The sequence below is a fragment of the Symphalangus syndactylus genome, chromosome 18, assembly GCF_028878055.3.
Source record: "Symphalangus syndactylus isolate Jambi chromosome 18, NHGRI_mSymSyn1-v2.1_pri, whole genome shotgun sequence".
In the NCBI taxonomy this organism is placed as follows: Eukaryota; Metazoa; Chordata; class Mammalia; order Primates; family Hylobatidae; genus Symphalangus; species Symphalangus syndactylus.
The window spans coordinates 68,349,264-68,365,667 of NC_072440.2; the positions used below are offsets into that span (position 1 = coordinate 68,349,264).

The 16,404-nt window shown below is 37.6% G+C and overlaps 1 protein-coding gene across 14 annotated transcripts in view; it reads right to left on the reverse strand.

Annotated features, from left to right (window-relative positions):
* HORMAD2 (HORMA domain containing 2) overlaps positions 1-16,404 on the reverse strand; it is a 96,383-nt gene continuing 79,979 nt past the window's right edge. For 10 of the 14 annotated variants that reach the window (XR_010117173.1, XR_010117174.1, XM_063623648.1 and 7 more), the window contains one exon: positions 893-1,014. Coding sequence is in view for 12 of the 14 variants with exons in the window: in XM_063623648.1 (XP_063479718.1) it covers positions 974-1,014 (41 nt within the window). In the remaining 2 variants the exon portion in view is untranslated. Of the gene's footprint in view, positions 1,015-16,404 lie in introns of all 14 variants that reach the window. The other 4 variants (XM_055254106.2, XM_055254107.2, XM_055254108.2 and 1 more) reach the window with 2 other exon arrangements.

Below are 16,404 nucleotides of genomic sequence, written 5' to 3' on the forward strand. Positions count from 1 at the left end.
TTGTATTTTCATTTTATTTAACCATAAGTCACACACTTAACATTTAACTTATTGGTCCTATCCATTTAAGTTAAATTACTAAACCTCATTTTATAAGTTACTAAATCTCATGTTATATAAATAATAGAAATAACATTTAAAAGCCATTTATTGTTCATCTCATACTAATCATCAATTAAGTCTATCCAAATTCTTCCAGAATAAGGAAGGAACTAATAGCATCATTTGCAGGTTACAGACTGATAAACTGAAGTGCTTCTTGGGAAATATTTAATATAGGTCTTAAGAAAAGAGCCAGACTCCTGAACTGCAGCATGTTCCCTGTTTCAGATTGGCTAACAGAACAGGGCCTGGGGCCAGAGTTGAGGCAGGGCACATTTTGGTCCCACAATTAGCTGATCAACCTTGTGACTGAGGTTAACACACAAATCACACCTGGATAAGCACCTCCACACACATCCTATGCAACTCTGTGGGAATTTTTAATACAGCTAGAGAGGGATTCCAGTATACAGGTTACGACAAGTCAAAACATTTCACAGTAGTCTAAATACCTGAAGAGTTTAATTATGCAAAAAAAATCCTTCTTTCCTTTGAGAACAACAGCTTCTTTCCAAAATAACTGCTGTGGTTCTTTTACAAATATAATATAAAAGGTGTCTCATCTCTAACCCAGCTTTGAAGTAATGCTATCCAGAGGCAGCCCTATTGACCCTCTTTCCTTGTGGCAAAGTGGACTCATGTCCTACTTGGCCAGTGATTTAGCACTTAGTAACTGACAAAAAAATTGAGCAAAAAATTTAGAAAAAGGTTTTGGTAACAGGAATTTACTTTCCTGCTAAGACAGTTTATGCATGTTTTTACAAAATAAACTTATTTTAAAATAAATGTAGAAGGAGTATTTAGCTTTCATTTTCTGTTAGGGATGAAGACCTTCACTGGTTCACTGACCTTCCTCTTCTTCCTGGAGCACTCAGAACTTTGCTGACTGCACACAAAATTCATTCTTTGAATCTGTGAGAATCACCAGAGAGAGGCACAATTCAGCAGAGATTTTGACATCTGCACAAGACATATATAAGACAGGTAGACCAAGCATTAATCCCTCAAGCTGCATAACGGATCCAAACCTGCTTTCCTGTGGGCTGGTTTGGCCCTGCACAGAGGCCCTGCTGCCAGTATCAGAGTCTGGTATTCCAAGTTTCAGGAGATGAGGTCCCTTGGAGGCAACCAGTTTCTGAGACAGTTTCTTGGCTCTCTCTAGTGAATTCAACACATCCAACTCTTGAGAGAAGGCTTGTTAAGGTGTGGGGCCAACAAGAAGCAATTAAGGTTTAGGAGAGATCTAGGGCACTGACTGCTTTAGAGGCAAATGTAATTTAAGTCCCAATTTCAGGTAGCAGAGACATACTGCCCTGTCTTTTCTATCGTATGTTCAGAATAATGAATTAAGAAGAACTACAACCTTTCTACTGAGGTGAATGTTATTGATGAAAGGGCAGTTGGTTAGTGAATCATTATAGATATATATTTTGCCATTGAGTTTGGCTTTGGTAAAGATTTTAGAACTTATTTTTGCTTAACTGGGTGAATAATTAGATATATTATAATCTGCCAAACAATCCCTAATGCCTGGAATTCCAAGAAACACATAGAGGACATTTATATATTTTCTAGCCACTAGATGGGAGAAAAGGTTTTTCCATGTCCTGTGTTTTTTCTTTGGAAGGAAAATGGAATAATATATATATATATATATATATATATATATATATATATATTTTTTTTTTTTTTAAAGCAAGACTTGTGAGAATATATAGTAGAGTTTCCAAAATTATCCTTTTTGTCCTTCATAGGAGAGGCATGTTATTATTATTGATATGTTATTATAACAAAATAGTGGAAGTGCAAATAAAATATTTAAGTGCCATTTAGGAACAAAGATTGGGTATCAAAATGGCTAACTTAAGTACTAATTCATCCTTCAGTTTTAGAAAGCAGTTGAATTTCTGATCTCAGAAACCACAAATTCCCTTTGGTAGCTATACAAAACTCTGAGAAAATATATAGAGCAGCCCCTCAAATAACTTGTTTACTTACATGTAAAAATTTGAAATGGGCTGCTCTAAAGGAAAGGAAATAGCAACGCAAAAAGTCAAAGCATAAAAACCAAGTTGTCATCTAGGAGATGAATTTGTTATGGTTTGACTGTAGGAAAAAAGTATCTGGTAAAAGTTAGCTTGTTGCTTGGCCATGCTTTCCATTCAAACCAAACTATCCTCACTTCTATCAAATCTCGGTACACATGAAAGAAGGGAAGATGAGTGTACCAATTCTCAACTGACCAGTTGACCTGATGGTTTAATAGTTGTGTTCTCTTTTTCTTTCATTGTTCAAATAAATCCAAAGTTTAATTACAAGTTGCAGAACTGTAATTTTATTGCAGTGAGTCAAAATATCTTCAATATCTCAAGGTAATAGTGAGGCCTGGGAACTCTCAATGGTTTATAGAAAATTCGTGGGCTGAAAAACAAGTATGTTATCAGCCAGGGGACACTTCTTAACATAGACAAATAACATATACACACTATATAAACCAACAAATTCATCCACACAAAGGAACATTTGAGAAATATTTTTCAGATGTATTCCAACTGGCTGAGTTTGTACACTTGACGCCAAAGCCAACAAGCCAAGCAAACGGCCAGTAATCAGGCAGGCTAGAAAGATTATCTGGATGATCTGAACATCAGATGATCATCAAATGACTTCTAATACTTTTCATATTATATTTTAAACATACAGCTTTTTAAAGTGTTTCTTTTTTAATTATTAAGTGTTTCCTGATGCAGACTAACAAGACGCTACTATGATCTGTTTACCAATATAGCCTCAGGAGTAGAGTATCCACATATGTATCTGAAAAAAGCCCTGAAGATATGCTTTCTGTACATGATGTTGCCCTACTTTCCATCTTTGGTTTAGTAACATATTCTCCATTTGGGAAGCCAAAAAGTAGGCTTTGCCTTAAGCACAAATAGGATAGCCAGCTGATTTGGTAGCAGTATTTGGGAAGCTCTCGAAGGGATCCCTTCTTCTAAATGACTCTTTTTAATCACTTATTCCTTTATTCACTCCCTTTAAAAATGCTTGTTACTTGAATGTTCTCCCAAAGTTCTGTCTTTGGCTGTCCTTCTCCTTATTCTCCACACCTTCCCTGAGTGATCTTATCCACTTCTAGGAATCAATTACCATTCATAAGCAAAGACCCCCACATTTATGTTTACAGCCTAGATCTTCCTTCTGAACTTCAGATCCATGTGTGTATCCAACTGCCGACTAAAAGTCTCCACATAGGTATTCCAAAAAAAACTCAAGTGCTGTCTGCCCAAATTGGAATTCATCATCTGCTTCTCTAAGCCTTACCCAATCTTCGTTCTCACTCACCCAAGGTGTCCAAGTTAAAAATCAGAGAATCATCCATGACTACTCCATCATTCTCATGCTAGCATCTAATTAATCACTAATTCCTTTTGATCCTACCTCCTTAATAGCTCTCAAATCCATCCATTGTCCTCTATTCCCATTACTTCTTTAGTGCAGGCAAACATCATCTCCCAATCACTGGTCCCTACTCCCACTATGACTGCTTCTCCAATCCATTCTGTACTCTGGAGCATATGCAGATCTGACCACATCACTCTTCTGCTTCATCAGTCATCCATGAATAACTTCCCATGGACCTCAGAATAAAGTCTAGGTGCTTTATGGCCTTGGCCTATTTCTGCAGCTCCATCTTCCCCCACACTTAACCACTAATGGGCCCTGCTTGCCCCACTCTGGACTTTATCTTTAATGCCCACTCCCACGCTTTGCTCCTCTCTTCTTCGTTTGGCCCAGGGGCAGCTCCATAGTTTCTTCTGCCTGCTGGGCTTCCCTGACACCCCCACTGCTGTGTTCTGTTCTTACCCCTTTTGTAGGATTTACTATACAGTATTATCAGGCCTACTTAGTAGTCTTCCCATCCAGAATATAAACTCCTTGAGGTTAGTGCCATTTTTTTTTTTTTTTGAGACGGAGTCTCGCTCTGTCGCCCAGGCTGGAGTGCAGTGGCGCAATCTCGGCTCACTGCAAGCTCCGCCTCCCAGGTTCACGCCATTCTCCTGCCTCAGCCTCTCCGAGTAGCTGGGACTACAGGCGCCCGCCACCGCGCCCGGCTAATTTTTTGTATTTTTAGTAGAGACGGGGTTTCACCGTGGTCTCGATCTCCTGACCTCGTGATCCGCCCACCTCGGCCTCCCAAAGTGCTGGGATTACAAGCGTGAGCCACCGCGCCCGGCCTTTTTTTTTTTTTTTGAAATGGAGTCTCACTCTGTCGCCCAGGCTAGAGTACAGTCGTGCAATCTCGGCTCCCTGCAACCTCCATCTCCCAGGTTCAAGCAATCCTTATGCCTCAGCCTCCCAAATAGCTGGGATTACAGGTACCTGCCACCATGCCCAGCTAATTTTTGTATTTTTAGTAGAGACAGGGTTTTACCATATTGGCCAGGCTAGTCTCAAACTCCTGACTTCAGGTGATCCACATGCGTTGTCCTCCCAAAGTGCTGGGATTACAAGCATGAGCCACTGTGCCTAGCCCCAATATTTTCATCATCTGTGTATTCTCAGTTCCTGCCATCTGGTAGATGCTCTTTAATTATTGGCTGAATGAATGAACGCATAAATGAAACTGATTTTAAGCCAGGCCATGAGCTGGGCACTAAAAACATATCTCTAGTAATACAAAGATCAATGAGACATAGTTGGTTTCCCAGAATTGAGCCTTGTAAAGGAGAGACATTAAGTACACAATTACAATATAATGCAATACAATGTAGTGCCAAAATAGACATCCAGCAATTTCATTCAGCAGTTATTTATTGAGTGTCAGCTATGTGCATGGCACTCTTCTAGGTGTTTGGGACCTATCAGTGAACAAAAGAGATAAAAATTCCTGCCCCATGGATTTTACAATCTGGTCGTGTTACTTTTTGGCTTCATACTTCCCAATGTCATCCATTGCTTTTAGGACAAAGTCCAAAAATGGCCTTTCATACCCCAGACATAGTTCTTTACATTTTCAGGGGAGGGAAAGTGTCACAGACCCTGATGAAAGCTATGCACTCTCTCCTCAGAAAAATGCTCACACCTCCACTCACTAATCTACTTTGGCAGGCTGTTTGAGGGGCTACTAGACCCCCTGAGTATTTCCCAGTTAGAGTTATGGCTTCTCAGGCCCTGGCTGTGCCTAGCCTCATATCTTGCTTCTCATACGTTGCCTCCTCTTGATTCTAAACCTTTGCACATGATGTTCCTTCTGCCTAAAATGTTCTTTCCCCTCCATTGCCTTTCCTTTTTGCCTAGTTGATTCCTACTCATTCTTCAGATCCCAGATAAAAAAAAATTATTTCCTCAGAGAAATTCTCTCCATCCCAAATAAGTTAGGTCTCCCAATCACAGAACTGTATAGAGTTCTAGGAGATTAGGAACATGCATGTCTTGGTTACATTTGTATCACTGTATAGCAAGTGCCTTGACACAGTAAAGGCTCAATAAATACTTTTTGATGAATGAATTTTCAAAGAGCACTCTGCCTGCAGTGTAGAAATGTATTGGAGACATCAAGCAGATACAAGTGATGAGTTACAGTGGTAGACAGGTGATAACTTGCATGGCAGTGGAGATGGAGAGAAGTTAAAATTGAGAGATATATTTGGCAGGTAGAGTCAGGAGGATGGCTAATTGGATACCATGGTAAGAGAGAGATAGATGGGTCAATAATAACTGCACAGTTTCTAGTTTGGCTAACTGCATGCATGGAGGTGCTGTTCTCTCAGGTTGAGAACAATGGGAGTTTTGAACCTGCTGAATTTGGAGTGCCTACAAAACTTTCACGTGGACATGTTGAATCGGTGGCTATCTGTGGAAGTCTGAAGTTCAGGAAAGAGGTCTGGGTTGGAGATGTAAATTTGAAAGTCATAAGCATACGGAGGATAACTAATGCCATGGGTGTGGAAGAGTTTGCTTATTGAAAGATCAGAGTGTGGGAAGGGAAAGGATCAGGACATAGCCTAAGGAAATCTAACATTTAGAGATGAGTTAGAGGATGAGCCAACAAAGGAGACTGAGAAAGAGAGAGATAAAAGAAGACTAGCAGACTGTCATGTCGAGAAAGCCAGGGGAAGGCGGTTTTAAGAAGAGGGAGTGGAGAAATTAAAAGGTGGTGGTCAATAGTGTTAGGTGTTGCTGAGAGGGCAAGGAAGACGAGGACTCAAATATGTCCACTGGATTTCACCACATGGGGTTTCCTCAGTGCATTGGGTTGGTGAGGGTAGAAGTCACCTTGAAGTCATCTGAAGAGTGAATAAAAGATTAAAGAAATTGAGACAAGTACACAAAGTTTTATAGAAGTCCAGAGGAAGGGACCAACTGAGGCTGGGGAATTTAGAGAAGGCTCCTTAGAAGAGAGACATTGAGCTGAGTATTGAAGGAAGAGCAGCAGTTCACCAGACTGGAAATGGTGGTGGGAGCGGGGGGAGGTTACCCTAGGCAGAAAGTTCAATATGTTTAAAGACAATGAAACATGAAAAGACATGGAAAATATACGAGATGGTAGGAAATGTCCATTTATTAGATTAGCCCTTATGGTTAGGTATTATGTATCCAACCTACTCCTGTTAAAAATGTAAATTCCCCTGGAATTGTTACTCAATATGATGTTAGTGCAAGTGAATTTACAAAGTGGTCTCCAAGTGTCAGCCTATTAAAAGCAGAGCCTCACAGGCTTTGGAAAAAAGACAGATATGTTGTGACACAGGAAGGGCAGTTCAGGGCACGGTACTTGTTTTGCATGAGGAGGTAGACCTGCATGGGGAACCAAGGGAGCGGGCAGCCCCAGGTAGCCAGGAAATACGATGAGTTTTGTGCCTGGGGTGAGTGTAGTGAATTTTGCTCACTTTGAAATTATTTTTCAAGTCAGATCTGGCAAAATGTTTTCTCTTGAGAAAACCAGTCCTCACCAGTATAAATTTGTAGTTAAGTTTATGTCTAGAATCTTTGGATTTGGCAGTTTCCAGGTCAAAGATTTCTATGGTTCAAAGGATCTATGTCCCTAAAAGTAAGTTATACCACTGATGTTAGTTTTGATTCCCTTAACATTTATATCTTTGGCACAATGAAAGGTAGATCAACAGTAATTATAAAATAAATGCTATTAACATAAATGAAGTTTATGTTAACATTGTGATGAATAAGCAGTAAGAAAGCAAATGCTTTGAGAGAATACTTACGTCCAACACCAGTGGAGCTGTAAGCTTTCTTGATATGTTGGTACAGTAAAGGAAAGAAAGGAGTAAAACATGACAAAAATTATCCAAGTTTGTGGTAATGCCATTGACCAAGATTGGAAATAGAATAAGTTGAGGGAGTGGGAGGTGGGAAAATGGTGGGGAAGATAGATGGAGAAATAATTGACTCTGTTTTTAAGATTCTGAATTAGATGTGAGATATCCAAATGAAGATGTTCACCAGGCGTTGACTATGTGAACTGGATCTAAGGATGGGAGGAAATCACATCAAGAGCACACTGGGAAATGTCTCATATTTTACTGGGACTTATGAGGGGTTTGCCCATTCAATTAATTTCTTTATCTTCTGTAGGTTGTGACCAGAGTTCTGGACCATGACTATCTTTATTTAGGAGGTAAATGTGTATTCTTCTTAGGCTCATAATCAGATATTTCCATTTATCTCCAAAAGTTATTACATAAGTTCTTCCTTACTCCTTTCTCTAAGGCATCATATGACTTTGAAAGTTTTATAATTAATTCATTTATTTGATAAATGTTTTTTGAGCACCTTCTCTGTGCCAGACATTGTGTTAAACACTAAAGATACAAAGCTGATCAAGACACTTCATGTCCTCAAAGAAGGCTGGTACAGGGAAACAAACAGGTTACAGAGGAAATGACAGAGTCATGTATAGGGTACAGCAGGGGTTCCAAAAAGATCTTATCAGTTCTTTCTGGGGAGGCCTGGCAAGGTTTCAAAAGGGATATAAGCTTGAACTAAGTAATGCAAGATGAGCAGACATTCACCAGGCAAACAGCATTAGGAAATGGGGTTGCAGACTTTAGACAGAAGGAGCACAGGTACAGGGATATAAAGCAGGATACCTCTGGGGAATTGGGTATAGTTCAATGGGGCTAACAGGAAGTGGTAGGCTGGGTCAGACAATGTCATTCTTTAAAGTTTGGACTTTGTAATGGGAGTTTGTAATGGAGTGCCCCAAAGGGTTCCAAGAGTAGGTCTATTTTAGAAAGATCCCTATGGCAGCAGTGTGAAGGGTGGATTGGAGAGGAGTAAGACGAGAAGCAATGAGGCTACTTCAGAAAAGGAATGATCTGAGCAAGACCAAAAGCCCCAGTGAAGTTAGAGGGAAAACATTAAAAGGATAGAGGGCTCAGGAGAGACAGAATGAGTGCCTGAACCTGAGCCCTACCATGACTTGATCATTAATTGGAATAAGCACAGGTATAGTAAAGGAAAGAAAGGAGTAAAACATGACAAAAATTACCCAAGTTTCTGGCAATGCCAGTGACCAAGATGGGAAATAGAAGTTGAGGGAGTAGGAGGTAGGAACATGGTAGGGAAGATGGATGAAGAAACAACTGACTCTGTTTTCAATATTCTGAATTGGAATGAGATATCCAAATGAAGATGTCCACCAGGCATTGACTATGTGACCTGGAGCTAAGGATGAAGGAAATTGCATCTAGGGCACATATTGAAAGAAGTATTCACTTGGGACAAAAGAAAGGATATCACTTCTTCTGAGGTCCGAAAGAACAAGGTAAAATGGATACAGATATAGGTAAACATTTAAATATGAGAGCAGAAAGTTGAATGATTTATGTTTGATGGCCTTAATTATTTCTATGAAGTAGAGTTTAGGTCATCTCTTTCTAGAGAGTAAATTGGTCTTGGGTGGCACTTAAAACACTTAAGTGGTAAAAGTGTAGAATGGTCATTTGGATAATGGGAAAAGCAGTTGATCAGAGATTTGTAAAAATAATGTAGAGTTTTACTTAGGATCCAGATAGCTTTAAGACATATTACCTTCAAATTAAACATTTGAATGCTTACAACAGACTATATACTAAAAAATCACATATGTTATGTCATTTATTCCTCACAATAACTGTGTGTGATGGGAGGGGGAGTTGTTATTCCTCTTGTACAGATGTAGAAACTGAAGCTCAGAGAAGTGAAATGATTTATCCAGTTCACACATTTAGTAAGTGCAAGTTTTGAACCCAAGTCTCCTGATTTCAAGTTTAGTGCTCCTTATAATTTGTTTCTTCAACCCAAAGGGGAAATCAAGGTAAAACATTATAGAAGAGACTATAAGAATTCTTTGTAGGGCCCTTAAGCTTCTACTTGGGGTTGATCTTTCCTTGGGCACAGCCTATTGGGACTTCAAACTAAACATAGTCAAAGTCAAATTTATTGTTATTCCTTTGTAACCAATTTTTCCTCATGACTCTACAATTTCTGTAAATCATCATTTCCCACTCATCAAAGGTGGAAAACAGTCACCTTAGATTCATCCCTCGTCTCCTAATGCCTACACAGTGTTCTTGTAATGAGTAAATGGAGTAGCACAGATAGAGCACTTGGTATAACCTCTTACATGTGCAAGTCATTCAGTGACTGACAGTTATCATAATTCCTACTGCCACAGGAATCTCCAACTCCAGGCAAATTGGATATTTGTGGTACACTGAAAAATGAGCCCCAAAAGATGTCCATGTCCTAAATTCTGGAGCCTGTGAATGTGACCTTACATGGCAAAAATATAAAAGTGGGGCGTCTCTACAGATGTTATAAAGGATCTTCAAATGAAAAGTTTTTCTTAATTATGCAGGTGGACCCTAAATGTAATCATATGTATCCTTGTAAGACAGAGGCAATGGGAGATGTGAACACAGACAGAAGAGAAGACAATGTGACAATAGGGTCAGAGACTGTTGTGATCAGGAATGCCAGCAGCTACTAGAAGCTGGACGAGGCAAAGAATAGAACTTCTCTTAGAGCCCCCAGAGGGAGTGTGGCTCTGCTGACATCTTGATTTCAGACCACTCATATTGCTTTTGGACTTCTGGCATCTAGAATTGTGAGAGAATACATTTTTGTTGTTTTAAGCCACCAAACTTGTAATTTGTTACAGCAACCAAGGGAACTAATCCTCCAAACATACCACATTCTTTTCCCTCTTCTCTATTTCCTCTAGATTTAAGAAAACAGAAATCCTCCATTACTTTCTTTCTTTTAAATTTTGAATAATTCCTTCAAGGCCAATTTCTAATAGTACTTCATCCACAAAGCCTCTCTTGCTCCTTTAATTTGACATGAACTTCCTTTCTAATGAATATCCACACTACATTTTTGTAATTGAATGTTTCTGACAACAGAAATATTTGTAAACAAATTGTCTTATACCTGGATTAGATTTTTATTTAGGAATTCATGTGTATTAATTTTATGGCCTTTTGGCTGTCTGCAATGCTTTACACAATGTCTTTCACACAGTAGGTATCAATAATTCTTTGCTACACTACCTCTACTACTTACAAAAGTGTTCAGTTACACATTTATTCATACATTCAAAAGCCGTACTGTCTAATATGATAGCTATTAGCTACATGTGGCCATTTACATTTAAATTAATCAAAATGAAATAAAACTTAAAATTTACTTCCTCAGTTGCATTAGCCACATTTCTGGTGCTCAATAGACACATGTGGTAAGTGGCTACCTATTTGACATCACAGATACAGAACATTTTTATTATCATGGAAAGTTCTATTGGACAGAGCTATTCTACATGGCAATCTTGAATATTATATAAGTAAATAGAAAATTTCTTAGGGATTATGGTGATAATATATAATATAATATAATATATATGGTGATATATATTCCTATATAGATACTAGAAATAATGTTTCCTCAAAACACAAAGGCATATTATTATAAAAATCATAAGTTTCCCAAGATTAATTCATCAAATAAATGTAATCTCAATCAAAATTCCAATAATATGTCTGTTGGAACTTGTTAGGCTGATTCTAATAGTCATCTGAAAGAGAAAATATATGGGAAAACCTTAAAAAGAAAGAATAATGAAAAGGAAGAATAATGAGGGGAATAATAATAATAAAGAGAATAAAAAAAGAAGAATGAAGAATAAAGAAAAAGAAGAATAATAATAAAAATAAAGGGAATAAAGAAAAAGAAGAAGAATGAGGGGAAACAGTTACCCTACCAGATATCAAAAGCTACTATAAAATTAAGGTAATTAAAAATTATATCACAAGAGTAGATATATGGATCAGTGAAATAGAAGAGAAAAATCTAAAAACAAACCTATGCTTTGGTTTACGAAAAAGGTGGCATTTCAATTACCAGGGAAAAGGCAGAGTATTCAGGTGGTACCAATAAAATGGGAAAAAGTTATCATACTGGGGGAAATATCCCAGCTAACTTAAGGAAACAAATGTGTAAACCCAAACTACAAATCTATAAAAACAAAATATAGAAAAAATTATTTATAACTTTAGCATTGGGAAGACCCTCTTAAGCAACATATAAAATGTATAAAATGATGAGACCATGGAAAGACATCTGCATTCATAGATTGAAAGACAATATGGTTAAGATGTCAATACTACCCAAAGCAATCTACAGACTCAACACAACCTTTGTCAAAATCCCAAAAAAATTTTTTGCAGAGATAGAAAAACCCATTCTAAAATTTATATGGGATCTCAAGGATCTCCAAATGACCAAAACAATCTTGAATAAGAAAAACAAAGTTGGAGGTCTCACATTTCCTGATTTCAAAGCTTACTACAAACCTACATAATCAAAACAGTGTGGTACTGGCATAAAGACAGGCATATAGACCAATGGAGTAAAGAGCCCAGAAATAAACCCTCATGTATATGGTCAAATGATTTTCAATGAGGAAAGATAGTCTTTTCAATAAAAGCTGTTAAGAAAATGGAATATCCATATGCAAAAGACTGAGATTGGACCTTTATCTTAGATCATACACAAAAGTTATCTCAGAAAAGATCAAAGACCTAAACTTAAGAGCCAAAACAAGAAAACATAGGGAAAATCCTCATAACATTGGAATTAACAAGGATTTCTTAGATATGACATAAAAAACAAAAGCAAAAGACAAAATAGGTAAATTGGACTTCAAAATTTAAAACTTTTGTGCATCAAAGGATGCTATTACCAAGAAGACAACCCATGGAATGAGAGAAAATATTTGCAAGTCATATATCTAATAATGGATTAATATCCAAAATGTATGAAGCATTCCTGCAACTCAACAACAAAATAACCTGATTTTAGTGGGTATGGTGGCTCACACTTGTAATCCCAGCTACTCAGGAGGCTGAGGCAGGAGGATCACCTGAGCTCAGGAGTTTGAGACCAGCCTGGGCAACATAGTGATACGCTGTCTCTTAAAATACAAACCAGCAAAAAAACAAACAAAATCCTGAGTTTAAGATGGGCAAAGAACTTGAAGAGATATTTCTCTAAATAAGATATGCAATTAGCCAATGAGCACATGAAAAGATGCTCAATATCACTATAATCAGAGACGCAAATTAAAGCCACAAAGATATACCACTTCGTACTCATTATAATAGTTATTATTAAAAAAAAAACAGAAAATAACAAGTTGGGGATGATGTGAGGAAACTGGAACCCTTGTGCATTGCTGGTAGAAATGTTAAATGGTGCAGCTGCTGTGGAAAATAGTAGGGCACTTCTTCAAAAAATTAAAAATAGAATTACCATATTATCCAGCAATTCCACTGCTGGGTACATACCCAAAAGGACTGAAAGCAGGAACTTGAACAAATATTTGTACACCCATGTTCATAGCAGCGTTATTCACAATAGCCAAAAGGTAGAAGCAACCCACCTGTCCATCAATAGATGAACGGATAAACAAAATATGGTATATACAGACAATCGAATATTATTCAGCTTTAAAAGGAAAGATATTCTGATACATGCTCAAACATGGATGAACCTTGAGGACATTATGCTAAGTGAAATAAGCCAGTCAAAAAAGAACAAATATTATATAATTCCACTTGTGTAAGGTATATAGAGTAGTCAAATTAATAGAGACAGAAAATAGAATGATGATTGCCAGGGACTACGGGGAGAGGGAGATGAGGAGTTATTGTTTAATGGGTATAGAGTTTCAGTTTGGGAAGATGAAGAAACTTCTGGAAATGGATAACGGTGACAGTTGCACAACAATGTGAATACACTTGATGCCACTGAACTGTACCCTTAAAAATTGTTAAAATTGCAAATTATATATTATGTATATTTTACCACAATAAAAAATCAACACAAAAATAAAAATAAAAAGTCAGCACATGGCCGGGCATGGTGGTTCATGCCTGTAATCCCAGAACTTTGGGAGGCTGAGGCAGGTGGATTACTTGAGCCCAGTGGTTTGAGAACAGCCTAGGCAACATGGAGAAACTCCATCTCTACAAAAAATACAAAAAATTAGCTGAGCACGGTGGTACATGCCTGTAATCCCAGCTACTCAGAAGGCTGATGTGGCAGAAGATTGCTTGTGCCCAGGAGGCAGAGGTTGAGGTGAGCCAAGATTGTGCCACTGCACTGTGGCCTGGGCAACAGAGTGAGACCCTGTCTCAAAAAAACAAAAAAAAGAAAAGAAAATCAGCACATGGTTTATAAAAATGACAAAACCATAAAAAATAAGCATCTTTTCTGAGGTAATACAATCTTTGAACAGGACTATATCCAGATAATCAAAAACTTCAAATATCTTCTGGCCCCCTAGGTATCTATCCTAGAGAAATGCTCCCATATATGCACAAAGAGTCATGTTCAAGGACATTCCTGAAGCAATGTTCCTAAGAAAAAGTAAAAACTTAAATGTTCATCAATATAAAAAACTTGAAATAAACCTAGAACACTTTAATACCAAGGATTACTATGCCACAGTTAAAAAGAATGAGGTTCATTTAAGTATACTAATAGGAAAGAATCTGTAAGACATATGTTAAGTGAAAAAAGTAAGTTTGAAAAAAGGACAACATTATTGCATTTGTGATTTTAAGATGTCCACAAATCGCCAGGTGTGGTGGCTCACGCCTGTAATCCCAACACTTTGGGAGGCCGGGGAGGGTGGATCACCTGAGGTCAGGAGTTCAAGACCAGCCTGGTCAACATGGTAAAACCCTGTCTCTACAAAAATACGAAAATTAGCCAGGCATGATGGTGGGTGCCTGTAATTCCAGCTACTCTAGAGGCTGAGGCAGGAGAATTGCTTGAACCCGGGAGGCGGAGGTTGCAGTGAGCCGAGATTGCGCCACTGTACTCCAGCCTAGGCGACAGAGCAAGACTCTGTCTCAAAAAAAAAAAAAAAAAAAAAAAAAAGTTGTCCACAAATCAAATGTTTGCATGTATATACCTATATACAGTACTGCCTAATAGAAATAGAATGCAAGACACAATTACACACCAAATAATTTTAAATTTGAACTATATTTTAAAAAGAAACGATGAAATTAAAATTTAATATTTAATTTAACCCAATATATTAAAAACTATCATTTTAATATGCAAATATTAAAATGATGGAGATATTTTACGTTCTTTTTTTGTAGTATGTCCTCACAATCCAGCGTATATTTTATACCTACACCTCAATTCAAACTAGCCACATTTCAAGTGCTCAATAGCCACATATGGCTAGTGGCTGCCATATCAAACAACATATCGTGTGTGCGTATGTGTGTGTGTGTATGTGTGTGTGTGTGTGTATTTTGAGACAGGGTCTCACTCTGTCACCTAGGCTGGGGTGCAGTGGTGCCATCCATGGCTTACTGCAGCCTTGACTTCCCTGTCTCAGGTAATCCTCGCACATCAGCCTCCCGAGTACCTGGGACTACAGGCACACATCACCACGCCCAGCTAATTTTTGTATTTTTGGTAGAGACGGGCTTTCACCACGTTGCCCATGCTGGTCTCAAACTGCTGGGCTCAAGTTATCAGCCCACCCCAGCCTCCCAAAGTGCTGGGACTACAGATGTGAGCCACCATGCCCACCCTGTGTGTGTATTTTAAATGCAAAGGAAAAGGCATGGAATATCCTTATTGGCAGTTTTTGAACTATCTATGAGAATATATTCATGTGTAAATTGTATTAAATATAATTAAACTTAAATTAAAAATATGAAGCTTCATATCAGTGTGTTAATTCTGTTTAAATTGTGTTTTCTATTACTTAACATGGTTATAATAATCAACATTTTTATTACTTTAATCTCTTTTATCCCCTTTATTTCAAAGTGATAAAAAATGTTACTGTAAAAATCTTTTTATTTGCAATCTTGCTTTATTTGCAAAGGTAAAAAAGAACATTTAAAAAAATAATGTTTATTAGGCTTTTAAAAATTAAAAAATATTCTAAAATATTATTAAATGCTTTTCAATAGAAAAATGTCAGTTACTTTCTTACTTTCAAATGCCTGAGTAAATAATTATGAATTCTGTGGTAGTTAAAGGTGGATACATTAAATACATAAACACGCTCAAGCACATACTTGAAGTAATTATAAAAATGAAAAAGTTGTTTCTTGGTTTGTGGCATGAATAGAGGAAATTTACAGGCAATGACATGATGGTGTCATTAGATGTACTAAAGTTTGACATACGTTTGCTGATTCTTCAAAAAAGAGATGAACAGATAATAGACACAGAATTGGAAATGCAATACCCCGCTTCTCACAGACTTGCTATGTAGGTCATTTGCTTGAACATGAGCCTCTATAAGTGCTTTAGCAGGTGTTGAGAGGAACATAGCATAACTGTAAGTACAGAAATGACTACAGAGATAGGTCCTATAAAATATCAGAAAAAGACCACTATGGTATGAAAATTGTCTAAGATGGAAGATCTCTATTGGTGTAATATCTAAACCTCAGGTCATAACTGCCTACTCTTGCTGGCAGGAAGGACAGACCAAAGTAGATAACACTTAGGAACTCTGGCCTCCCCAATAAAGTTACTCCACACAAGGCAGAGGCACAGTTGCAAGATACAGTCACTAAGAAGTCAGATTTTCACTTTAAATTGGCCCTAAATTCAATTGAAGATAAATAAAAAAAACCCTAAAGTGAAGTAGTTGAGTGTTTAGAGTAAGGATAAGTTTTATACAAGGAGCACACACCTAAACTTAATTTTCATATTATTTATGCAGGAAATGATGAAACATTTTCAAAATTTCTA